General features: G+C 60.4%; 1 protein-coding gene across 3 annotated transcripts; it reads left to right on the top strand.

The window, feature by feature from the left end:
- Window positions 1–644: 644 nt before the first annotated feature.
- SH2D3C (SH2 domain containing 3C) lies at window positions 645–25697 on the top strand. 3 transcript variants are annotated; one of them, XM_033011910.2, is made up of 12 exons: window positions 645–746; window positions 2790–3441; window positions 8097–8136; window positions 18773–18901; window positions 19191–19639; window positions 21370–21494; window positions 21869–22446; window positions 22692–22807; window positions 22972–23143; window positions 23888–23999; window positions 24627–24833; window positions 24971–25697. In XM_033011910.2, the coding sequence occupies exons 1-12, from the start codon at window positions 707–709 to the stop codon at window positions 25144–25146; spliced, it is 2796 nt and encodes a 931-aa protein (XP_032867801.1). In that variant the 5' UTR covers window positions 645–706; the 3' UTR covers window positions 25147–25697. The 3 variants fall into 3 exon arrangements, with proteins under 3 accessions (XP_032867801.1, XP_032867802.1, XP_032867803.2); XM_033011911.2 differs by lacking the exons at window positions 645–746; window positions 2790–3441 and adding an exon at window positions 4492–4603; XM_033011912.2 differs by lacking the exons at window positions 645–746; window positions 2790–3441; window positions 8097–8136 and adding an exon at window positions 12385–12577.
- Window positions 25698–25707: the final 10 nt, after the last annotated feature.

Raw genomic sequence — 25707 nt, 5'->3', positions numbered from 1 at the left:
TGGCAGAAACACGCCTGGCTGAGGCCACCCCCACCCCCCCCAGCAATGCTTGCTCTCGAGTGCAGAACAAACAGCTTTGTTTGAAGCTGGTCCCCAAAGAGGGGAGCCCAGGGAGCCAGAGCAGTCGTAGAGATGGCTGCTAGCATCCTGGTCAGAGAAACTGCCCGCTTGTCCCTGGGAATGCGGGACAGCAAGGACGCTGGATCCCTGCCAGGCCCAGGACACCTTGTCCTGCAAGGAGACGCTGCTATGGGGCACCCCACGGTCCCCCAGTTGGTGGCAGGGGGCTCCCACTGGCAGTGATGCCATCTGGCTGTCCCCCCACAGGGCTCGATGAGGGCAGGGGCTGAGCCCCGAATGTGCACGGCAGACCCCCGTCTGCAGGGCTGGCACCATCCTCCGCCGGCGCCTTTTTCCGGGGGCACCCAGCGTTTTTTGGGTGTCGGTATCTTCCTGGCATCCTCAAATGAGGGCCCATGGGTGGCCCCTGAGCAGCCAGGAGGGCGTGAGCAGACACGGGGACAGCAGGAGGACAGGCAGGAGCAGGGGCAGGAGCAGATGACAGCACCGGGGAGGAAACGCCGAGCAAGAGATGAGTGGCTGAGGCGGGGCGGGGGGGGGGCAGGAAGGGAGGAGCGGGCAGGGAAGGGCTTCACAGTTACAAACTTGTCTCTCTTGGTCCCTGCAGCCTCCGACCAGCACGGCCATGGCTGAAAGCCAGAAACGAGGGGGCTTCAAGAAGTTCAGTAAGTGGCTGTGGGACAGGGTGGGTGGGTGATGGGGTGCTCACCTGGACGGGGATGCATGACAGCAAGTGTGAGCGTGGTGTGCTCCCACGCTTCTACAGTCACCCCCACCGAGGGACATTTGGAGCCAAGACGGGCTCTGCTCTCATTAAGAAGCTCATTGGGGTAAGGGGTTTTGGGGGTTTCCATCCCCAGGGCTGGGGGAAAGCCTGGATGCTGTTGGCTCAGGAGCTGGATGCTGGGACACGGACCGGTCCGCTGCAGCCCAGCCCTGCACTGGGTGCTGGAATTCACCCGGGGGGGATGCACAAGGGAGTTTGGGAGTCTTCACTCCCCAAACCACATCCTTTAGGGTGCACGGCTGTCGGTGCAAGCCGGTGCTGGGGGCTGGGGGTGGCCAGGCCTGCCACCCCAGGGTGCTCCCACAGCACAGGGATGGGGGTGACACGGAGGAGCCGGGGTGGGAGCCGGGGAGCGGATTCCCACCAGCTGCTCTCGGAGGAAGTGCTCAGTACCCACCGGGAGCAAGCTCTGCTCTTTCTCACAGACCTTGGGTTTCCCCCAGAGCCCCGGGAGGCAGCTGCAGCGGCCTTCACCCTGCTTCCCAGCGCTGGGCTGCGCGGGAGCCGGCCCTTGCTGCTGCTCTCTGCATTCCTGCCACGATACTGGCGCCTGAGTGGGGTCGGTCCCTCTGCTCCCCCGGGATCCCTCCACTGGCAAAACCCACAGACTCATCCCAGCTGGGATTTTTCTCTGTGGTGGAGAGCAGGGAGATGGGGAAAGTCCAGTGTTGCCTTTCCCACCCAGGCAGCAGTGGAGGATGCTCAGACCTTTAACCACATCCAGGCCACGAGGTTTCTGCCATGCAGCAGGGCTTTTGGGCTGCTACAGCCCCTTGCATGGCCCTGCTGCCCTGTAGAGCCCATGGATGGTGGCAGGAGGTGAGGGTCCAACAACCAAGCATCCCTCAGACACCCAGTTCCTTGCACAGCACTGCCACAGTGTGACTCTTCCTGCCTCGGCAAACTCACCATGCCTGGAGGGGAAGAGGCTTTGCAGAGCCCCAGGGCAGCAAAAACATTACAAAACCCCCTGGGGCACCCAGAGCACCAGAACCCCAGCAGTGAAACGCTGCCTTGCAGAGCTGTGACCACACAACGTGCTTCATCCTGTGTACTGCCGTCCTCATGCCGGCACCGGCACTGGCCTGGGGTTGCACCGCAGCAGCTCGCAGAACTGAGCCAGGGCCAAGGTGTGAAATGCAAAGCTGCCTGCCGGAGTTATAAATACTTCTCTGGCAAACGTTTCGAGCTCAGCTCTTGCAGGTGGCGGCGGGGAGCTGCAGGGAGACTGCGAGGGCCTGAGCACTGGGCTGAGGAAGTGGGAGGTTATCGCCTGCCCGCAGCCGGTGCTGCCACGCAAGCACCACCAGGCCCTGCACCGACAGTCGGTTCGTGCTCCACCAGGCTGGCGAGGGACATGCACACACCGCACGTCGCACATGGCCGGGACCCCCATCCCCTGGGGGCATGCAGTGTGTCCCATGCTTTCATCCTGGAGGGGTCAGGGGGTATGGCCTGTGGGGCTGCCCTGAGGCTACAGCGATGGGCACAGCTACCAGGCCTGCCCAGAAGACCCTGGGGGAAGTAGGGAGGTGGAGGGCGGGAGGAAGAGTTTTGAAATAGTTTCTGTCATTGCCTGCTCACCAGGGCTGAATGTTTCTTCCTCCCCTACAACTGTGGTGGGGAAACACAGCTGCTAGATTTGCCAGGGCACAAGGGACTTTTGCTCCCTGAGGGACCAGGACAGACCTCCCAGGGTCCCAGCAGACATGCCCTGAGCAGCATCACATACACCCCAGGCCACAGGGATGCTGTGCCAGGCTGAGACTGGAGATGGTGGGTGTAATGGGGCTGACACCAGGCTGCACCATGGCATGGTGCTCTGTGCCCACTCCAACCCAGAACCAGGAGCCCCAGGACCCCCCATCACGATGCCGTGCTGGGAGTAACCCCACACTCATCTCTTCTCTCTCCTTGCCAGAGTTTTTCAAGTTCAAAGGCTTTGGGAGCCTGAGCAGCATCCCCCGCTCCTTCACCCTCCGGCGCGTGTCTGTGGCTCCCAGCAATCCTGAGAGTATGGGGCCGGGTCTCCCTCCACCCCACAGCTTCCTGGAGGAGCCCTTCGATGGCACGCAGGATGATCTCAACACCATGCCCAAGAGCCCCGGCCCATACGCCCGATCATCAGACATGTACAGCCACATGGGCACCATGCCCAGGCTGAACCTGGGCAAGGCAGGGAAGAGCCTGGGCAAAGCCAAGAGTAGCCAGAGCTGCCAGGAGAAAGGGACTCCCAGTGACAAAACCCCCCAGACAGACCCGCTCCCCAACCCCAAATCCCCTGAGACGACCGGCACCCCTGACACGGGCATGGACTCGCCCTCAGTGGCTGGGCAAGCAGTGCAGGAGGAGGAAGAGGCTCAGGCCATGGACACCCCGGGGGCAGCAATGGCTAGGATGGACCAGGAGCCTGTGGGGAATGTCTCCTGCCCCAGGACAGAGGCACCCAGCTCCAGCCAGGACCCAAACCCCAGCCAAACCCTGAGCCCTGACGCAGCAGCAGGAGCAGAGACCACTGATAGAGACCTGCTGAAAAAGGGGGAAGAGCATCCTGGTGAGAGCTCCCCGGACAGGTACGGCCACATTCGGCTCGCTCTGCCTTTGGCTGGGACCCCCTTTCTGCTCCCCCACAGCAAGAGGGGGAGAGGGGCTGAGATGCAGCGGGGTCCCTGCTCGTGCCCCCCCATTGCCCGCAGTGCCAGCAGGTTGCACCTGGCTGGTGGTACAGCATGGCTGGAGTGTTCCGTACCATGGCCAGGTCAGTGACTCCATGGGAGAGAAGTTTCCTGTGGGATTTCTGCTCCCTCCCGTTTCCGGATGGGGTGGAAACATCTCGCAGCCCCGCTCAGCCCCGGCGGCCCTTTGTCCTGCCGGCAGCTCCATTCCAGTGCCAGGACATGCTGCAGAGAGCTCAGACCTGCACTGTCCCGGCCCCCTCCACCTCTCAATCTCCTCTTTTCCACCCCCTCCATCCTTCTCCCCCTCCCCAAGCGGCACCGCCTCTCTCAAGGCACAGGACCAATCCCCAAAACCAGACGCCCTGTCCTCGTTTCCATTGCCTACCAGTAAACCCCCCACTTCAGGCACAACCCCCCCCACTCCGGGCACAAAACCCACCCTGTGGGGGAATTTGGGGGCTCAGCCCTCTCAGATAAGGGTTGAATTTTTTGGAGGGTTTTGACCTCAGAATCAACAAGAGGGATTTTTAACCCCCTGCCCATCACCTGGGTGTCTGGTCATGAGGGGTCAAATGCATGCCCAGCCCAGCAGTGTGCATGGGACTGGGGGCATGGGCAGAGGCACTGTCTCCAAATTTTTCCCCAAAACACCCTTCTCTGGCCTGACTGCTCTCTCTGCACTCAGGTAGCCCCTGACACCCCTGTTCCCCACCAATGCTGCCGTGGGGCAGGGGGCTTCTTGCTCCAGCGCTGAGCGTTTGGGAGGTCTGGGTGGTCCCAGGAGTGGGGTGAGGAGGAGGAATTCATGCCGGCGGTGATAGCCAGGCTGTGCCGGCCACACATTCCTGCCGGCCGCGAAGGGAGGGCCGGAGGAGGGCTGGGACGGGAAGGAGGAGGATCCTCCACCGCCTTGCGCGCCCCAAAGTCCCAACGCTCAGTGCAAGGCAGGAGAGCGCCCGGGAGAGCTTCTCCCCATCCTGGAGCTGAGGCGCTCACTGAATCACGCAGGGCCAATGACAGCGGTGGGCAGGAGGTTTCCCACCCTGGGACAGAGCAGGTAAGGGGTCCCGACCCCCCTGGCCACTCCTCACACCCCAGCACAGCGGAGGGGACAGGGAGGGAGAGGCTGGGAAGGGGCTTTGCTTGGGGGAGGCACAAAGCCTCGATGCAGATGCTGCCGGAGCTGCCGCTCGGCCGCCAAGGCCCCTGGCCCGTGGTGGAGTTTGCTCATGGAAAGAGCGAGCGCATCGGCTGTGGCTGCCGAAAATGCAGTCAGACCCTGCACCCGGGCAGAGCAGCTCGGGGGCTGCGGCCAGCTCAGGGAGCCAGAGGCTCAGGGGCTTGGGGGTTGGTGGCACTGCCATATTCTCCGATGAGCACAGAGCCCCAGCAGTGACAGCAGGTCCCCACGAAGGGTGTGCAGGGTTTGCCCAGACCCTCTGTCCCCCAGAAATGGCTCAGGTCCCAGGCCAGCGCAGTTGGGAGCCAAGCAGCAGAGGAATGTGTGTGGGTCACCCGAGTGTCTTGAATATGGGGAGGGGAGACTTGGTTCCCAAAGATCAAGGGCCAGATGCTCTTCTGCAACATTTGGGGCTGCCCTGATGATGGGTGGAGCCACGCTGCTTCCCAGGGAAACTGAGGCACGGGAGTGACCAGAGCAGGACTTGGCATCAGGGGCATTTCTGCCCCTCCACGCTCTCCTTGGAGCTCCTGCCTCAGCCCCTGGCTTGGGGATCAGCCGTCTGCCGGAGCCGTCCCCATGGCCGGGCCCTGCTGTGGGGCGGGCAGGCGGAAGCAGGACCGGGATAGTGCTGCGCCCCAGCCCTTCCTCCGGCAAAGGCACATCCCTGGGGACAGGGACAGTCTGTTCCTGCCAGGCCATGGCAGGGGCCCAGGCCAGCTGCCCAGCACGGGTCACACCCGTGCAGAGGGACCAAAAGCAGCACAGGGGGGAACAAGCATGGCTTTGGGGTACATTTTTGCTTACCCCCCACCCTGAGCAGCCCTGGTGAGGACAGACCCTGAGGCAGGACGGGCTGAGGATGCCCCCGCACTGGGCTTTCCCAGGGATGCTCCCTGCAGGATCAGGCCCTTGAGGAGGGGAATTGTGCTGCCATGGGAGGGGAGCAGCACCCAGCCCATGGGGCTGCTCGGAGAGAAGCGGTGGCTGTAACTCCAGCAGGGACACGGTGACTAACGGGAGATGACCTGCAGGCAGGTCACAGAGCGGACGTGACTCGACTTCCCTCCGTGCGCAGCCGTGCGCGAGTCACGGGAAATGCTGCTTCCCGCGGGGCGCAGGCAGGGCGCTGCCTGCAGCTGCTGGCAGACCCTTCTGGCAGCACTGCTGGACAAAACCTTGAAGCAGGCAACTCTGCAAAGGGGGAAACTGAGGCACGAGGTGCCCAGACTTGATTTTCCTGGGGTGCAGCCTCCACCGGTGTTCAAAGATGAGCAGTCTCTGGGCTCCAAACTGGGGCTGGACCTACATGGTCATCCTGGACCATTCCCAGCATCTGCCTGGAGCTTGGCATATTTTCAAGTCACTGTGATGCCTTCCTGAGCCCAAAAGGAGCAGCCACCCCACCGAAAATCCACTCCCCGGTGCCACCATGGTAGCACTGGGTCCCAGCAGCTCAGCCACGGCTGCGCTCCAAAGGCAGCCCTGGAATTTCTCCCAGGCGCTTGGCTGCCCCCAAAAATGCCGTTTCCTCCAGGAATGCGCAGAACCAGGGGGGCTGTGGTGCCCAGCCCCCTCCCCGGCCCCAGCTGCTGCCCTTCCCCGGCACGGAGGCCTCCCCTGCCCGGGCCCTCGCAGCGTCTCCCAGCTGCTCCCATGCTCCCGATTTCCTGCCCGGAGGCCCCCCGTCCTCCCGCCGGTTTTTCTCACGGCTCTCGTAGCACCCGGCAGCTCTCTGCGGCCGTGTGAAAGGCAAACAGGCTGGAGAGGCAGCGCTGGGGGGGCAGGCAGCCCGCAGCTGCCCGGCAGAGTCTGTGTCTGTCCCCCCTCCCTAATACTCTTCTATTTTTTTCACCCCAACAAAGTGTGGGCTTGATTTCCAGACCTTTTTCCGCTTCCGAGCTGGACAGCGGGCGATGTGGTTTCATCAGTGTGGGCTTGGAGAAGAGGAGTGGGGGTTGCCTGCTGCAAGGCCGGACCCCCCCCCCCGCCAAGGGGCTCATGTTGTCCCCGGCAGGACCCACTGTAATGCCACAGGGCTTCTGCAGTGGGGCAACGTCTGGCAGTGGTCGCCTCTGCAATTCCCGCTTCCTGTTGGGTGACTGATTTCTGAGCCACCAGGCACCATCCTCAACCTGGAGGGAGCCCACAGAGGAGGAATTTGGTTCCCCTATGGATGCAACCAGTGCGGCTCCCAGGAAGGGTTTGTGTGCAGGAGCCCCAGCAGCTCCCAGTATGAGGCGGGGGTCTGGTCGTGGCTGTAGGCATTAGGTGGAGCTCCTGGCAGGGAAGGGAAATCCCAGGACTCTGACACCCTTGCACTTGGTTATTTTTTAGTTGCAGTTGCCTGCCCTTGTGCTGGCAGCCTGCCGTCCCACGGCCCTTGCTGCCGCGCCATGCTCAGGCAGGCGACCTCGGCGAGCAGTGAGATGTCCATGCTGAAGCTTGGCACTGGGGAGGCAACAGGTACTGGGTTCTGATGAAAGAAGTCTGGATTTTTGTATTTTATTCTGGAAGGCGAGACCTCAGGGTAGCGCATCCCAGCTGAGGCTGTTACAGCCTCTCTCCCTTTGAACTCAGTTCTATGTTGTTCTACTTGGACTCATCCATACAGACACACACCTCGACATACAAGAGCACAAAAAGCCATAGCAGCATTGTCACATGCTCAGGAACGAATAGGGGCCATCTGTGTCCCCAGTGAAATGATGACAAAGAAGCTGCCAGACCAGCTGTGTCTCAGGGTTGTTGGGTTAGTTGTCAGTAGGGCTAAGAGTGAACAAGTCACTGAGGAGAATGGGTGTTTCTATTGCCTGTATGCTGGGAGAGCAAATCCTGAAGTCTCATCCAGGACATCTCAGTTCACCCCTGGCTTCTGTGGGAGTTTTATTTCTGTGGGGGTTGCACGAGGCCATAGAGAAACAGTCAGAAACACTTGTCTGGGTGGTGTGTCCCAACAGCTGCCTGCTGGGAACTCAGCTCTGCTGGGGAACAGGGCACAGGGCCCCCCACCTTGGCATGCACCCCCAGCACTGTGACCTGTGGGGACCCCAGACTGGCCTCTGGGTCTCCCTGGCTCAGCTCACATGGTCCCAAGCTGATTTGGGGAGAGATCCTCTAAAAAGGCCTCATTCTTCCCTGATCGCATTAGGGAGGTTAAGCCCTGTGCCAAGAGTGGGCATGGCGTGGGCAGGAATAGTGCTGGGGCCCTGGGAACCTCTCCCAAAACCATGGCCATGTTCTCAGCCCCATGACAAGGCAAGGGGCACAGACCCCCACTCCCCCCGGCTGCGCCACCACCATCTTTGACCTGACTATCATGACTTACTGCCCTTTCCTTACGTATTTTTATTTTTCCCCTTCTTTCTAGCCATCACGATGGTCTGGAGTCCGGCAGTGAATACGTGAAGGTAAGACGCTAAGCGTGACTGCAGCGGTGAAGGTGGGATGGTAGCCCCAGGGCTGGCCAGGTCCTACACCAGCAGGGTGCTTAGCTCTGAACCCCTCACCCCACCACCTCCTCTGGGCTCTCTCTTTGTCCCTAGACAAAATTCCCTGCCAGAAACAATGAGGCTGGGGGAGGCAGAGGAGATACAAACCCTACATGGTCCCCCTGATGCTGCTCCCACAGGAGCCGCCTGTGTTTCGTGTTCCCCGTCGCTTGCAAACACCGCAGATGCAGGGTCAGCCTCTTCACGTAAAGAAGCGGAAGGGTTTGAGCCACTTTTGTGGCTGTCACATGAAAGTTGGTGTAAATCTCTCCAAATCTCTTGCTTATCCTCCAGCAAACTATTAACATTCCTGAGGACTCTTCATGTCTGGCCAGAAATTCATTAGCGAGGCGCCTGGCTCCGGAGGAGAGCGGGCCCTTCTGCAGGAGGCTGCTGGCACGATGGGAAGCTGGGCAGGCGCAGAGGAACGGTGGCAGGGATGCTGCACAGTTTGGGGATGGAGCACTGAAAACCTGCCCAGGTGGTTGCTGCCATCCAATGGCCTTTGGGAGTTTGTTTGAGAGGGGCTGGAGCCTCCTGAGTCTGGTTGCCCGATGGCGATGTGATGCCGCTGGGCAGACGTGGTTGTTGAGAAGTGACCTGAGGTGCCCGGCTTGGGTGATGTAATGAGTACAGAGCCCCGAGCCTTCATCTTCTGGACTTGGGGCTCTCGATGGCAGTTGTACCCGGGCATGGAAATGTGTGAACCCTCTGTGGTGGCACCAACCAGCAGGCACAGGAGCGAGCTGGCTGAACCCTGAGCTCATCTGCTCCTCGTAACAGGGGTCACCCCACTCCAGGTCCAGCCTTGGGGCTAATGATGACCCCACATGCTGGTTCTGGCAACCAGTAGCCTCTGGGTAGTGGGGTCGGATGCAGCTTTTTGGAGTGCAGCAGAGCGATCCTCCAGGTGGGATGTCCTACCTCTCCTCTTCCGTTAGCCATGTGGGACTGGCAGAGTGGGAGCTCACAGGGCTGGATGTGGGATGTATGCCAGAGCAACAAAGCTCTGATGAGAGCGTCGAGGCTCTGATGGCCTTCACAGGGTAGAGCCCTGGCATGGGACATCTCAGGATGTGCAGGAAAGCTCCTGCTCACACAGGGTGAGAGCAAGGAGGTGGTAAGGGGTGTATTTGGGTGGTTTGGGGGTGTTTTCCCTTGTGCTGTCAGTATGCGCACCCAGAGACTGGCACATTTTGTGTCTCATGAGTTAACAGACAGAAACAACACAGGTGTGGAGCAGTGGGTATGGCTTTGCCTTTGGGATCGAGTGTTTTTTGGGGAGCCAGGAGAATTCCCTACTCTCCAGGCAGATCCCAGACCTGAGCTATCTGGCCTTTGATTTCTTACCTGTCCCCATGGTGTCCAGACATGGCCCATGGGATGTGATTTATACGCCAGTGCCCTTCGGTCATGGAACCAACCGATGGCTGCAGTGACAGCAGCTATGTTAGTCAAATAAGTAATTATCTGCCGTGTGAGTGACTGGGATGATGGGGGCACTCAGGCTGATTAAAGGCATCGTGCCTGGCTGGGAGCCCATGTGGCTGCAGGGTGCTCAGCACCCAGCAGCATTTGGCCCCAGGGCCTGAGGGATTCGGGTTGGGAGGGTGGCTGCTGGCTGCTGTGCCGGGGATCCCTTGGGAGCAAGGGGGGACGGGACTGCGACCTGCCACTGGAATAGGTACTCACTTTGTGACTGGGAGGGAAATGAGCAGAGGGGAAACACCACTGCAGGGCGAGCGGAGGAAAGACAAGAAGAAAAGAGGTGGTGAAAGAGAGAGCCAGGAGGAGGGAGAGTTCATGCTGCAAAGCCCTCATGAGGAAAGGCTCACAGGCAGGTCTGTGTCCACATGTGCACCAACTAACTGCCAAACATCATCCCTTGAGCTTCACCCACAAACTCGGAGGGCCAGCTCTCCCATCACCAAGCCTGCCGTGATTAGAGGTGCAACCAGGAGCTAGGGCGGGTCAGAAAGCCAGGGTCAATAAGCACTTGGTAATTAATGTGCTATAATAATAGCCTAAGGGTTGGTGTTTCCAAGCTGCCTGGGAGATCTGCACACCCGGCTCTATCTGCTAACATCCCAGCCAGCTGGGATGGCTTTGGCCTTCATGCAGGTGAAGCGGCTGCCAAACAGCGTTACCCTTCGGGAGAGCAGCAGCCAGTAAAGCTGTCGTGTGTCCCCGTAAGAGCTCAGTTGGAGGTTTTCAGCTTCTCCCTGTGGAGGGGCAGCACAGACATAGCTGGGGAGCATCACCCTGCGGTGCCCCATTAGGCTCCCGCTCGCTCCTTCGGCAAGAGCCTTGGAGGGAAACCACGGAGCCCGTCGCGGGGGAGAAGCCTTGGCAGGAGGATGATTCACCGTCAAATCCTTTTGGAGCAGCGTCTCCCTGCGCGCTGCCATCTGGTCTGTCCCTCGGCCCCACGCAAGAGGAGAGGAGGAGGGCTCCCTGCCCATTCCGGCGGGGCTGCAGGCACCCATGGGATCCGTGAGCACCCGCCGCCCCGTGTTCCCTGCCTGCAGGCTGTGTGTTGCCCCCCTTCCTCCCGTGCCTCAGCTCTGTCCTGCTACAAACCCGTGCTGCTCTCCCGTCTCCTCTCTCCCCTGTAAAACCAGGGGCAGAGCGCGGACCCGGCGAGCGCCTCCGAGCTCTCTTTGTTCTGCGTGGAGGAGCTGCTCAGGGGACCTGTATCTCATCAGCCCTGCCTGCTGCCTCCCTGCCTAGGGAAGCGAGGGGATCGTTTGAATTAATTAGCGGGGAGGCTGCAGGGGTCTGTGGTTGATGGCAGCGGTAATACCTCTCCAAGGTCACAGCATCCCCTTGGGCAGGGGCACACCGGGAGGCACCAGGCTCTTTGGGCCAGGATATGCTTTGTGGATGGGAGCATAAAGCCCCTCATTGCCAAAGTGTGGCCAAATCCAGTGCTGGTGCGGGACAGACCTGGAGGGAGACCAGCTGGGTGCAGGCAAGCGGGCGCTGAGCTCGCTGCCGGGTGCTGGGGGAGCCCCTGCCCGTCCTTGTGTGCAGGGCAGGATGCCGGCAGTGGGTTCAGGAAGGGATTTTGGTTTGGTGGGTTTTTTTTTCTGAGAGTCAGGTCTGGAGCAAATGCTTTGAGTCATCAGCGCTGCCTCGCACATCCCATACGTGAAACCATGGCCTTAATTAAACCGAAGCGAAGCCTTAATTAAACGCAACTCGGAGACAGCCTACGCGGGAAGCAGGCAGCCGGCTCCCCACCACGTGAAGCAGGCACCGGTGTCTTCCCCCAGAAAGGCGTCACCGGGATGGGTGAAGGAAGACAGGGTGGGCGAGAGGGGACGAGGCTGCCCCTGACCTGTGTGCACCACTGGGGAGAGCAGATGGGTTTGGGATGGGGACATAAGGGGTGCTGGGTCCGCTCAGGGGTGTCTGATCCCCTCAGAGGAGCCAGTTTCTCTCAGGGTGCAGGCAGCTGGGGTGCTGGTTCCCCTCAGGGGTGCTGGTTCCCCTCAGGCTACAGGCAGTCGGGGTGCTGGTTCCCCTCAGGGGTGCTGGTTCCCCTCAGGGGTGCTGGTTCCCCTCAGGCCGCAGGCAGTCGGGGTGCTGGTTCCCCTCAGAGGAGCTGGGTCCCCTCAGGAGAACGGGGTCTGCTCAGGGTGCAGGCAGTCTGGGTGCTGGTTCCCCTCAGGGGTGTCTGATCCCCTCATGGGTGCTGGTTCCCCTCTGAGGAGCTGGGTGCCCTCAGGAGAACGGGGTCTGCTCAGGGTGCAGGCAGCTGGGGTGCTGGTTCCCCTCAGGGGTGCTGGGTCCCCTCATGGGTGCTGGTTCCCCTCAGGGGTGTCTGATCCCCTCATGGGTGCTGGTTCCCCTCAGGCCGCAGGCAGTCGGGGTGCTGGTTCCCCTCAGAGCACAGTTAGCTGGGGTGCTGGGGGCCGGTTCCCCTCAGGCCGCAGGTACCCAGGGTGCTGGGGGCCGGTTCCCCTCAGGCCGCAGGCAGTCGGGTTGCTGGTTCCCGCCAGAGCAGCCGCTTCCCCTCAGGGCCGCCGGTTCCCTTCGCGCCGTGAGACCCACGGGGGCGCCGGTTCTCCCGGGGTCGGCGGCGCCGGTGCGGGCGGGCGCGGGCGGCCCGGCGGGGCGGGCCGAGGCGGAGCCGCCGCGCCAGCGCCGCCCCCCGGCTGCCGACAAGGGATGAGGTAATCGGGGAAGCGGCTGAAATTGAAGCCCGGCGGCGGCGGCGGCAGCGGCGGGGCAGCCCGGGCCGGGCCGGGGCAGCCCCGGCCGGGCGCGCCGCGCCATGACGGAGCGGTGCAGCCTGTGGAGCGCCTTGTCGGCGGCTGCCTGCTGCTTCTACCGCGGCTCCTTCATGCAGGTCCAGGTGAGCGGGGGCGGCGGGGGGGGACCCGCGGCCGGCCCGGCTACCCCGCGCTCGGCGTAGAGACCCCCGCGGGTTGCCGCCGGGCAGCGGCTCCGTGGGCCCGCACGCGTGGGGACGAGGCGGCGGGGATGCAGGGGGAGGGGGGAGCGCCGAGGGCACGGGCGGACACCCCCCACCCCCCCCACACACACACAACCCCGGGCTGCAGCGTGGGTGCGAGGGGGTGGCCTCCCCGGGGTCCCACCGGGGGAGCCCCGCTGCCCCCAGTACTGCCCTGCTCAGCACGGAGCTGGCAGGACTGGGTGCGGGCAGCGTGCCTGCCTGCGTTTCTCAAGGAGGTAGCGAGTGTGGGATGAGCCGAGCACCGGGTCGTGGGGCAGAGCTCAGCCCCCTCTGCAGCCAGGGCTGCAAAAACAAAGCGGCGGGTCCCCCCAGATCAGCACTTTTGACAGGCAGCACAAGTCTCTGAAGGGAGCCCTCACCTGCAGCAGACCTCATGAAAGGGAGGCATTTAGCATCCCCCAAAAGATGTGCTGGGAGCATCACTGAGCACAGAGAAGAGACCGAGCCCAGATGAACACACAGCTTCTTGGCCTGGGTCTTCACATATGCGCTGCACTGCACAAGTCTGACTGGTGGGAGAAAGCTGGGATCCATCTGTCACCTGTCCTGTGGTGCTTTCAGCACCGCCACTGTCTGGGCACGAGGCTAGGTGTCCTATTTTTGGACTCTGGCATTTGTACAGAAAGGGCATGGCGCTAGGAATTGGTTCCCTCGTTTACTGAGTTAGAGAGCAAAGGTGTTGAGGGTTGCAAGAGCCAAGCAGGCTCTGGTCTGAAGCAAGAGCTGTAGCATACTGCAAGTTAGAAGGGAGCCGGCAGCCAAGAGAGCTGGCAGTCTTATTCAGTACTCCTGCTGAGTGAGGTAGGTGCCGAGCTTTAGAGATTATGATGGGTAAGACAGAGCCCAGAAACAGCATTTCAAGTCTTGTCATGATTGCGGCTGATCTCAGTGCAAAGACAGGGATTTTGATTGCTAGTGGGGGTGAAGAGGGAAAAGCGGAAAAGCTTTTCTTGCTTGTCCAAAGGCCACTGAGCAGCACAGGGGGACGTGCCCTAGCACAGCAGCCCTTGGGCTGCACATCACAGGGGGTGATGGGGTGCTTTCAGCGAGCTGCTGCCAGAACAAGGGAGAGACAGGTGGGCATCTGGCTCTCGCACTGGGATGTGAGAGGGGATGGAGGGCACTCCATCCCGACCCCAGAAAGAGTGAAAAGTGAAGCCCTAAGTGCTCACCTGGCTCCACCAGATCTTTCACCATCTATTTGTGTCCAAGCGTGCCCAGCAAACACACAGTGAAGTCCCCATGAATGACTGGAGCGCTTCCAGCTGACAGCCGCATCCCTGCTCACCGCCAATGGCAGTGCACCCAGCCTGGGAAGCACTGACATCATTTCTGGCCAATAGCAGCTCCGAAAAGGGATGCAGCAGCAGCCGCTGCCGCCGTCTTGGAGTGAGATAAGTAATATATAGATGGATGGAAATGTGTGTATACACACACCCCATCACTGCACTGGAAACCCGCTCCCCCGGGGCAGCAGTAGCAGTGCACTCCAGCACCCCACTGCGCAACCTGGGGCACTTACCCCACCTTAGAGCACCCAGATGTTCCTGGCCATCAACCCCAGCTGCACCCCACCCCTGACAGCCAGACATAATTGCTCCAGAGCTGCCACAAAGGAGCACAGTCAAGGGGAAATGAGACTCTGTAGGTAGCCAGGACCAGTCCTAGGAAGGGCTTTGAGTGCCAGAACAAAGATCTTGAGTCAAGGTCTGCTTTCAGTGGGGACTAATGGAGATATGGCATACACAAGAGATGTCTCCAGTACACCCATGGGGTGGACAGATGGGCTGCTGCCTTCTCAGAGGCCATTTAGATGCCCACAGTCATTGCAAGATAGGACAGAGGCACAAATTATTTCTTTTCCATATGGATATCAAAATCAGTAGGATGGACTGGCTCACAGCAGGGCATGCAGACTAAGAGCAAGCCTACAACAACTTGAGGGGTATTTGTGGTGGGATTTTCTCATCGTGGTCACCCAGGATGGACTAACCATTCTGAGGTGGTACCTGGCAGCTGGACACAGACCAGTTCTTGGGTTTGCTGGGATGCTGGCTGTCTCCCTGCAAATATGTTTGCTCTGAAATACTTCACTGAAGTAGTCCAGTGCCAGGTATGGAGGAAGCAGAGAAGACCCCTCATACACTTCTGGGGCTTTCCCCATATACCTGGTCCCAATGGCTTGTTACTCCGCTTCCTCCCAGTTCTGCTTCCCAGGCCCTGTAGCTGCTCTGGCAGCCAGAGCAGGGGTGGAAAACTCCAGAAGGGGCTGGGATTTCCCTAGCAAGGGTCCCAGCACAGGGTGGGCAGCGGGAGAGCAGATGTGCTCAGTGCCTTGAGGTTAGTCAGACGTTATTGGTGGAGGAGTGGGGTGAGGTGCGAGTACACCTTGCTCTCCAAGCTGACTTCATCCTCAGCTGTGACTCCTCCAGATCCAGGAGGGGAGAGCAAGAAAGCAGACTGCAAATCACTCCTGTTTTATAAGATTACCTTTGCAAGGAGAGAAAGCCAAATACCAGCCGCTGAAGCTCTCCTTACACCGGGCAGAGTGACAGCCACTGTTTCACATGTACCACAGCTGTCAGCACACTCCATTCCCCCAGCTCTTGCCCTTCCACTGCCGGTTCCAGTCCTTGCCCCTCATCTGGGACTGGAGGCACTTCCTCCCCCAAGAAAGCAGCAGGGAAAAAGTGGGCAGGGATGGAGAGCCCCAGGAGTTGTTTCCTCGTGGGGGCTGCCATGGTTGCATGGTGGCATCAGAGAATTCCCCAGCCCCAGGACTGTGAAACAGCCCATCAAGGCACTGAATGTGACGGAGGAGCTCTCCTTTTTCCAGCCAAGCCAGCTTGGCTGCTGGTTGGGATTCCTCAAGCAGAGCTTGGCACCATCCCTGGCAGCTTCTGAGCTGGTTTGTCTGGTGCGGCTGGTTCGGAGAACCGCTGTAATCCCCGTTTCTTCTCGCTCAGCTGAAAGAGGCCTTGGGGCTCTCCATGGAGGAGGCCAGCACCATGTAGTCAAGCTAGGTGCTAGTGGAAGTCAAGGCTTTTCCCCACACCCAGCCCACTATTATGCAAGACCTCACATCGGGCCGTACATCTTTTGATGTCCTCTTGGCGCAGTCGCGAGTGCCAAGCAGTGCCCTTTTCAGCGCGGCACTCAGACATCCGCTTACACGCTCCTGACAGCGCTCGGCTGGGCTGCACCGCCTTGCCACGCCGTGCCTTGCCAGCACCCGCGCCTCGGCGCCCGGCCAGCTGGCAGCCTGTGAGCCGGCCTCCTCCGAGGCACGCTGCTGAGCAGAGCAGAGGAAAGTCGATCGCTGCTGAAGGGCTCCGGGGGCTGGAGAAAGCGCATCCCTCCACAGCACGCGGGTCTGTTGCACCAAGGGCTTGCAGCGAGCCCAGCTCCTGCACGGAGAGGGGAGCAGCCGGGCGATTTCAGCAGCAATTAGTGCATGTTGGAAGAGCGTGACTCGCAACGAGGACCAGTCCCCAGAGTCACATCACACCGAGGAAAAGGGCTCCCCATGATCAGTCTCCTGCTGCCTCTCTGGCTATCGCAGCCACACAGTCGCTCCAAACAGTGGCTTTTTGGTGGCCGTGCAAATCAGACGGGATTTCATTGCCCAGGCGAGGAGCCAAAGGGACAGTGCCCTCCACATGGCTGGAGAAGGTAGCTCATAGCACCCTCCAGTCATGACTGGCCTTCCTCCCCTGTCTGCAAGATGCAAAACCTCCCTCGCCTCTCCCAAACCTCCTGTTCTCTCCTGCTAGCTTAGCACCTGGCCCCTGGCATGGATGCCAACCGGCTGCTGCCCAAATCCAGGCTTGGAGATGCCGGGCGCTGCTCAGCTGGGTTTGTGTTTGTTATCCTGCTCATTTGCATGGGGAGGATTTGGGGGAAAACCCAGATGTACAACGCTGAGCAGAACAGGCGCTAATCCCTGCTCTAGGGGTGGGGCGGGGGGGGAAGCAACTGCTCCAAACTGCTCCCGGCACAGCTCTGACAGCTTTAGCCTGCACAGGCAGGGGAGGCTCCCAGGGGATCCCTCTGTGCCCCAGAGTTTGGGGTGAGCCACAGCCAAGGGTCCCCCACCACTCCTCGGCCGAGTCAGGTCTGCTCGGTGGCAGTGATGGGTTGTCATGGAAACGGCATCTGCTCGGCCTCAGCCCCCCCGGGAGGCAGCCGGACCTCGGCAGCATCCACCAGCTACCATTTATTTTTAATAGGGCTCAGTGGCACCGGGTGGCTTTGTCTCCACGAGGGCCCCAGAGCAGCAGTGAGTGCTCGACTCCCCCCAACCCTTGGTCAGGAGGGGACAACCCACATCTCCTAGTTCAGGTCCTCGTAGCTCCAGCAAGCGGGACCCACTCACGGGAAGGGTAAACACAGTCTAATAAGCAAGTCTGAGTTCAGTCCATACTCTTTTCACAGGCTGCTTCCACTGTCATAGCACCTTTTGACTCAATAGGAGCCGGGAAGGGAGGAACAGGGGCAGGTCCAGGCTGATGAGGGCAAAGCCTGGAGAGCACGGTCCACCACACAGGCCCTTCACAGCCTCCTACCCCCTCCCCAGCCTGGAGCAGCATCCCCGGGACAGCATCGCTGCCTGGCATAGCTGATGAATGCAGCTACCACAGGGGATGGAACATCTCTCCCAGGGAAGGAGGGTCCTGGGGTCAGGCTCCTGCTGGGGAACTCAGTGGGGTCCCGGGAGCACCCCAAGAGCAGTGGGTACAAGTCAGGAGAGCAGCGCAGTGCTCTATGTTTTCCTCTGCTCACAGCTACTAGAGGAGCAGAGGGAATCAATACAGGACACAAAGGATGAGGTGCTGGGCAGCTCTGAGGGAGGTCCCCGGTGTGTTGGCAGCAGCCCCCAGCGCTCTGGGAAACCAGCTGCCTCACAAGGCCAGCCATGAGTGCCAGCCTGCTCCTCCAGCTGTGCCAGAGCGGTGTCAGCAGGGTTTCAAGCCCATGCCTGTCCTCCAAGACACCAGCAGCATCCTGCTCTAACAAGCGCCAAGGAGCTGGGCCAGCCTACGGCATTGCCACCAGAGGTGGAACCAGGCCACCGAGCCACCCTCGCTCACGGCAGCGGTGGAACAGGACAGCCTGGTGGCCCCATCTACGCTCCCTGGTCGGTGGCAGCGGCACATACATCACCCTTGTAGGACACACATCTGGGATTTGGGGAAACCCGGGAGCCTTGGCTCCCAGGCCCTGCTCCATCATGCAGCGCTGCCAAGGCACTAGTGTCGGCACCACAGCAGGACTCATCTCAGCCACTGCACCAACTGGGGAAACTGGTCTCATGCATGGAGCGTGCAGGAACCCCGAGCCTGTGCTCGCCTCCCCCAACAAGCACCGGCTTCACCTTGCCAGCAGCTCGGCATCCTCAGCTGCCCTCTGGGAACACGGGAGACATGATGCCATCCCTTATCTCCTGGGGGAAGGGAGGGGGCAAATTGCATCCTCCAGGCTCAGGTGCACCAGTGCAGGGTAAAAGCTAATTTCAATGCAGAAGGTTCCCTTTACATTTGTCATTACTATTCATGCCACCATCAGGCTAAACACAGCAAGTTAACCCTTTGGAGGAGGGACAGTGGTGGATGTTTCGAGGAGGAGGAATAATACAGGTTTCCTCCTGGAAGAGTGAATGCTTCCCGCAGTGATTCAGCCCTGGAGATGTTTGAGAGGGAGCTGGGGCAGGTTTTCTCCTGCCCAACCACACAGCTCTGAGCTGGGGCAGAGGGGCAGCACGTCAGGGACAGGATGGTCAGGCATGATGGGGACATGCCACCAGGAGACCCTCCAGGTGCTGCCGGTGGCAGGACATGACCACCAACAGGCATGTTACCCCACCCGCATCCTTTGCCACAAGCAGCAATCCTCATACACAGCTCTGAGTTATCTGTCCTCTGGGGACAGGTCTGCTCCTGGTGGGTGGCATCACTGGTGCCCATGCCATGGAGGGTCCCGCTGTCCTCACATGGGGACCATACCAGGGTCAGCCCTTCCCTCTCCAGGCCCTGCACTGCTGCACCGACTGACTCTCTTTCCTCCTCTGTACAGTTCTCCAAGGAGAAATACATCCTCGACTCATCACCAGAGAAGCTTCACAAGGAGCTGGAAGAGGAGCTGAAGCTGAGCAGCACCGACCTGCGCAGCCATGCTTGGTACCACGGCCGCATCCCTCGGGAGGTGAGATGGGGAAGGTGGGTGGTCCCGGGCACCCTTTGCTTGGGATGCTCAGGCCGAGCACCCTGAGGCCCCACAGAACCACCAGCCTGTCCTCCTGGGAAGCCTCTTGGTACGGGCTTCATTAGCTCTGAGCTGCCTGGCTTTGCCATGGGAAATGCCCTCCCAGGGCTCAGAGCCAGGGGCAAGGGGAACAAGCCAATGCCCCAAATAACACCCCAGTGGAACATCCACCCATGCCCCAGTCCATCCAGCGTGGCTGTGCCTGAGCACCTGCCCTGTCCCCTGCCAGGTGTCAGAGAGCCTCGTGCAGAGGAACGGCGATTTCCTCATCCGCGACTCGCTCACTAGCCTGGGCGACTACGTGCTGACGTGCCGCTGGCGCAACGAGCCCCTCCATTTCAAGATCAACAAGGTGACGGTCAAATCCAGCGAGGGCCATACCCGTGTCCAGTACCTCTTCGAGCAGGAGAGCTTTGACAATGTGCCCGCCCTTGTCCGCTTCTACGTGGGCAACCGCAAGGCCATCTCCGAGCAGAGTGGAGCCATCGTCTACTGCCCCATCAACCGCACCTTCCCCCTGCGCTACCTGGAAGCCAGCTATGGGCTTGCCAATGGCAAGCATGGGGGATCCCACAGCCCCGCCACCCAGAAAGGGGGGCACATCAAGAGGAGGAGCATCACCATGACAGACGGCCTGACAGCAGACAAGATCACCAGGGCTGAGGGGTGCCCGACCAGGTGAGCATGCAGTCTCATCCCAGCTCACCTGGGTAGAAGACCAGCCCCTAGGAAAGAGGCAGGGCCACGCTTGGTCCCAGCTCCCTGGGTGCAGGGCAGGGGTTTGGGATTGGAGATAGAAACTGTCCCTGCTCCGGTGCAGAGAGAGACCAGGAAAGGTATGGGGGGAGGAACTGGGGTTTTCTCCCAGGCCAGCTGCCAGCCACACTGAGCTACCACAGCAGACACCCAGACTTTAGCATTGCAGGCCAGAAGCCAGAGAGTGTTTTACAATTACCCAGTCCAGTATTACCAGCGTGTCAGGGCTTGTCAGAGCCAGAGAGCCAAGCTTTCCCAGGCAGATGCAAGGGGAGAGCTAGTCCCAGCCACCAGCAGGGCATTTTTAAACTTGTTTTTGAAGGGCTCTTAGTTTTAGAGCCCTTTCCATTCAGCTGGAGCATTTGTTAGCAGGCAGAACTGAAAGCCTGATGGAGCTGTGCTGCTGGGGGTCTGCACAGCCCCCAGATCACAGCCTCCACCTGGCTGATCTGCTCTTGTTAACCTTGGAGCAGTTGGACTTCTCTAGGGGCGGAGAAGGAGATTTCCTCCCACGGCTTGCTTTTGGCAGCCCCAGGTTGCCCAGAGCCCAGCAGGGAAGGCAGAACCACATACACATCCTCACACGCAACAGCCAAGGGGGGACCCACTTACTCCTGCCTCCCCGGTGGGACACAGCCTGTCCCCACAGCCTGTTGTTGAACCAAGGCACTTTCTCACTGCCCAGACCTCCTCAGCCCAAGGGCAGGGTGAGAACATGTCAACTGAAAACGGGCAACCAACTGTTACAGAAGGGAAAAGGAAAAACACTCAGACTTCCAGGAGAGCATATGTGTTTCCAGAAGAAGAGCCCAGATCCATCAGTCTTACCTCACCACTCACATTTTCCCCAAACCGCTTATCGCCACCACTGCTTTCCCATCCTCCTCCCACTGCAGAGACATGGTGCTCAAGACCAAACACATGACAGCAGCCCAGCCCTCACCTGTGGCAGGAAGGCCAGTGAATTACCTGCCATGCCTCCTCCTAAATCTCCCTGCGCTCAGACCCCCCCCAGGCACAGCATCTTTTGCAACACCCTTGCCACACAGTGTTTACATCAGGCCACAGCTTCTGCCCCACCAGCCCAAGACCTCTTTGCTTGCTATGCAGCTCCTTGAGCACACACACTCAAGCTCACCAACCCAGGCACCTCACTGCCTCCATCAGATACCTGCTGGGCTCCAAGTCCAAATTCCAGGCATTTTCCACATCTCCTAAACTTTGAGTCAGAGCAAAAGCTCACCTAACCTTCCCAACACAGCTCTCAGGTGAAAACAGAGTAATGCAGCCAGCATCAGATACCACCTTGCAGCATAAACCCTGGAAAACTGCCCTGCCCCTGCCCGCCCCCCCCCCCCAATTTCTTTGCCAGAGCCACTTCCCCTACTCCATATGACCAAGCCCCCCACAGACACTGCTGTCTCTGCTTTATATAGGTACTGACCCTACAGAAGTGCTTCCAGCTGCCTGCAGGGACTGCCTGCTCATTGCTCCAGCTGAGCTCGTTATGGGTTCAGCTCATTACAGATAGTTGTGGAAGGGGTGATGACCTGAGGGGAGGTGATGGGGCAGCAAACCCTCATCCCAGCCCTTCTGCCCTTACCAGGGCCATGTTTGCAGGGACTAACCTGCCCCATCTGCCCCCTCCCCAGCGTGTCCCTGCCCCACCACAGAGACATCATTCGCAACTGTGCCGTCAGCGTGGACCAAATCCAAGACCTGCATTCCCCGATGTCCCCCATCTCTGAGAATCCAGCATCACCTGCCTACAGTACAGGTAGGCATCATCCTCTCGGCCCACTGGGGATGGTGGGGACATGGGTCAGGATGGGCTTGGCACGGGTGTGATGCAGGGATGTGGGGAGGGGGACAGAGCTGGCTGTAATGACAAGCCCCTGCTTCACTCACTGCTAGTGAAACCCTATCCAGCTCTTTGCATGGCCAAGAAAACTGTCCTGATGGATGGCACTAGCTGAGGACGGGCTCTTGGCCGGTCCCGAGCCCACAGTGTGTGCGTCTGTCCTGGGACTGGCTGAGTCGGGGCAGCAGGGCTTTCCCTGAGCTCCGCGTCCCCGGGCTGCTGCATCCGTGGTCGCTACACGTGTGTGTATCTCCAGGCTCTGATAACAGGGTTTCCTCCACTCCCTACAGTTACACGGCTAAAGCCACATGCCTGCCAAGCGGCTGGGATTGCCCCGGCCTCTCCAGTCATAAGAAGGTCCAGCGAGCCCCAGCTGTGCCCGGGGAACAACAGCAAACCCCTGCCAGACCCTGCCCACAGCACCCACTCGACTCCCTGCCATGGGTACGCCCGCGCCTCCCCCTCTCCCTCTGTGAACAGCTACAGCGACCCGGACACGGGGCATTACTGCCAGCTCCACCCCACCTCGCCTGTCAGCAGAGACCGGCCAGCTCATGACACCAAGCAGCTGCCAACAAAGAGCTACGTGGAGAGGCTAAAGGTGGAGGAAGGACAGAGAGGGACTGTGGAGAACAGCTCCGGGGAAGCAGAGGCAGGGCAGAGGCTGAAAGGAGAGCTGGACTTCATGGGCTTTGTGCCCCCCACCATGGAGACAACCTCCTCCTTCAACCCTGCAGCCTTCCAGTCCCTGCTCATCCCCTTGGAGAACAAACCCCTGGAGATGGCCGTGCTCAAGAAGGTCAAAGAGCTGCTGGCAGAGGTGGATGTGAAGACGCTGGCCAAACACATCACCAAAGTGGACTGCCTGGTACGGCGGGGGCCAGGCGGGAGGGATGGGCACCGTTGCCCTCCAATCGCTCCGGGTTGGCAGGGGATCGGAGCACCCCCAAGCACTGGGGCACCCCCGAGCATTGGAGCATCCCTGCTGCGCTCTGCCACGCTGTATCAGCTGGGGCAGGCAGAGGCTGGGATGGGGCAACAAGCTGCCTGAGGATGCTTCAGGCTCTCCTCAAAATTAACAAAGGTCTAATCAGCTCTCGCCTTTCTCGCCAGGTCGCCCGGATATTGGGTGTGACGGTGGAGATGCAGCGGCTCATGGGAGTGAGCTCCGGCATGGAGCTGCTCACCCTGCCCCACGGCCACCAGCTTCGCCTCGACCTGCTGGAACGGTACGGCACGCCGTGCTGGGGGTGGATCCCCTGGGGTGTCCCCAGCTTGGCACGGGCTGGGGGGGTCCGCTGCACCTCCCGGGATGGAGGAGCCCCCGGCCGGGCCCCGGGAGCATCCCCAGCCCCCCAGTGCTGACCCTGCTCTGCATCTCGCCCCACCGCAGGTTTCACACCATGTCCATCATGATCGCCGTGGACATCCTGGGCTGCACAGGCAGCACGGAGGAGCGGGCAGCCCTGCTCCACAAAACCATCCAGCTGGCTGCCGAGCTGAAGAGTACCATGGGGAACATGTTCAGTTTTGCAGCTGTGATGAACGCCCTGGAAATGACACAGGTACAGGGACACTCCCTTCATCCTCGTGGCCTGGGCTCAGCCCCCTCACCCAAAACACATCCCTCTCCCCGTGTCCTGCAGGCTCTGACACCCATTGGGGCCGGAAAAGGAGGAAAATGCCCAGGGTAGGAGGCATGGGGCCACATCTGCTGGGGTGTAAGCAGGGAAAGGGAAAAGCCATCCCCTCTGTGGAGCAGACAGCACAGTCCCGCCAGGATCCAATTGTTTTTCGGTGGTTGGGCTTTTTGTTTTGTGCTGGGCTGTGTTCCTGGGAGGAAATGAATCTGCCCTCCGGTACAATACAAATCAGTCTCAAGGCTGTGGCAGCAGCGTCTCCAGGCCACACTGCTCCCTTTGGAAGATGAAAGGAGATTAAAATTCAATTTTAAACCGAGCCCAGCTGGGAAGTCTTGCTTCCTGCCTGCACAAAGGAGGTGGAACGGCTTCCCCCTCCCTGTGTCTCATCTTCAAGGCCGCTGCGACGCGGGGAAGCTGCTTTCCTGGGGCATGAGGAAGGAGGAGAAATCCTGACGCCAGCCTCAGTGCCAGGGATGTGCCGTCTCTGGCCATGAGTGCTGGTGGAGGAGGCTGTTTTGGGGAGCAGCAGGAACTGCTGTGCGCAAGGCTCGGGGCCATGGCCCCAGGCCAGGCTGTGCCTCCCTGGCAGCACCCTGGGAGCCCAGAGCTCAGTGCCCAGGGGCTGCGCTGCCCCCAGCACCTTCCATCTGCCCCGTCTACTTTCAGATCTCCCGGCTGGAACAGACCTGGATGGTGCTGCGGCAGCGGCACACAGAGGGCGCGATCCTCTACGAGAAGAAGCTCAAGCCATTCCTGAAGAGCCTGAACGAAGGGAAAGGTAACGGGAGCAACTCCCCTTCTCTCGCCCGCCTGCTCCTGCCCGCTTCATCTGGGCACAGCCTCGCTGGTGGGGGACGCATATGAGAGCTCTGACCCTCTCCCAGCCAGTGCCAGATGCTGCCCCTCTGGCTGCTGAACCGCCCCAGCACCCAAGGAAGCATTTCATAACTAAATAAAACCAGCAGCTGGGCACAAATACAACTCGGCCGAGCCAAATCCTTGTGCTTGCTTGGCAGTCCGTGCCAAGCCGAGGGGACAGGGCAGCCAGTCAGGGAAGATGAAAAGCCATGTCTTTCCAACACCCAGCGCTCTGGGCTCTGCAAACCTGCTCCCCATCACAGCCCTGGGAAACACGGACGCAGCCCGAGCAGGGACAGCAGCGTTCCCCTCTCAGCACGACCAGAAAGCCCAGCTGGGAGGAGCTGGTGTTGAAAGAGAGGATGGCCCCAGGCACAACGATGGCAGAGCCAGAGCCGCTGCTGTGCTACAGCTGAGCCTTAAAGCCTCTCGCGGGAGCGCGGTGGCAGCCTGGCTTCACAGGGCTGTGCGGCTACGTCTGCACTCCGTGGGGCTGGGGCAGACGGGGAGGGGGCTGCAGGGGTCCTCAGGGTGCCTCTCTCCACAGAAGGGCCACCGCTGACCAACACCACCTTTCCCCACATCATGCCCCTTGTGACTCTCCTGGAGCGGGATGAGGCTCTCACAGCCAGCCCCGAGCCCTGGGAGACCACCGACAATGGCGTGGAGGTGGTCATGGCCCACCTGGAGACGGCACGGATGGTGGCCCACCACGGCGGGCTCTACCACACTAACGCCGAGGTGAAGCTGCAGGGTAAGCGACGGGGACAGCAGAGCCCCTCTCCCTCTGCTGAATTCCCAGTGCGCGGCTCCAGCCCAGCACCAGACAGAGCATCCCACGGGTGCAGGGTTCCTGTCCCATCCTGGAGAACTGACTCTCCCTCTCTGCAGGTTTCCAGGGCAGAGCGGAGCTGCTGGAGATCTTCAGCACCGAGTTCCAGCTGCGGCTGCTCTGGGGCAGCCGTGGGGCCGAGAGCAGCCAGGCCGAGCGCTACGAGAAGTTCGACAAGGTCCTCACCGCCCTGTCCCACAAGCTAGAGCCGGCGGTGCGCTTCAGCGAGCTGTAACCCCCCCCCGAGGCACTGGGAGACCCCCCTCCCAGCTCCCAGCCTGGCCCCCCCACCTCTTCCCCAGTGGCTGTGGGGCAAGGGATGGGGCCAGGCACCCAGCACCAGGAGGAGAAGACATGGCCCAGAAAGGCAATGAGGTGCGGATCAGAAATTTTGAGACAAAGAGGAGGAAAAGCAGCCACCTCCCATTTCCCATCCACCTTCTTGGGACCCAACAGGACGGAGGGTCCACACTGCTGCCCCAGGGGCTGGGGACAGTGTCCAGGCAGGCCAGCAGCAGTGGCCACCATCCAGCCCCTCCAAACTCCATGACTACATGGTGCCCCCTCACCTTGCCCCTCGGTTTTGTTTCTTTTCCATCTCCGTCTTGGCCACAGCCACTGCATCTCGCTTGTAAATACGTTCCATGATCACTTCTCGATGTACAGACTTGTGAAGGACGGTTCTTGTTGTAAATAATTAGGCTCATTCGTTTCGTCTTGTAAATACGTGTACATATGTCATGGGTTTGGTTCTTACATACAATAAACTTTTATGCTGTACCTCAAGGGGATCCCC

Source organism: Tyto alba, unplaced genomic scaffold (genome assembly GCF_018691265.1).
Source record: "Tyto alba isolate M040663 unplaced genomic scaffold, T.alba_DEE_v4.0 Super-Scaffold_11, whole genome shotgun sequence".
Lineage (NCBI taxonomy): Eukaryota > Metazoa > Chordata > Aves > Strigiformes > Tytonidae > Tyto > Tyto alba.
The sequence above is the reverse complement of the archived record's forward strand: the minus strand, read 5'-3'. Positions and strand labels throughout refer to the sequence as shown.

Bases quoted from the DNA above. Each gene is read 5' to 3' on its own strand.
- SH2D3C (XM_033011910.2), top strand. From the start codon at position 707: ATGGCTGAAAGCCAGAAACGAGGGGGCTTCAAGAAGTTCA. The intron at 3,442-8,096 runs GTACGGCCACAT...CCTTCTTTCTAG, and splicing joins GGTGAGAGCTCCCCGGACAG to CCATCACGATGGTCTGGAGT. The intron at 22,447-22,691 runs GTACGGCGGGGG...CTTTCTCGCCAG, and splicing joins TCACCAAAGTGGACTGCCTG to GTCGCCCGGATATTGGGTGT.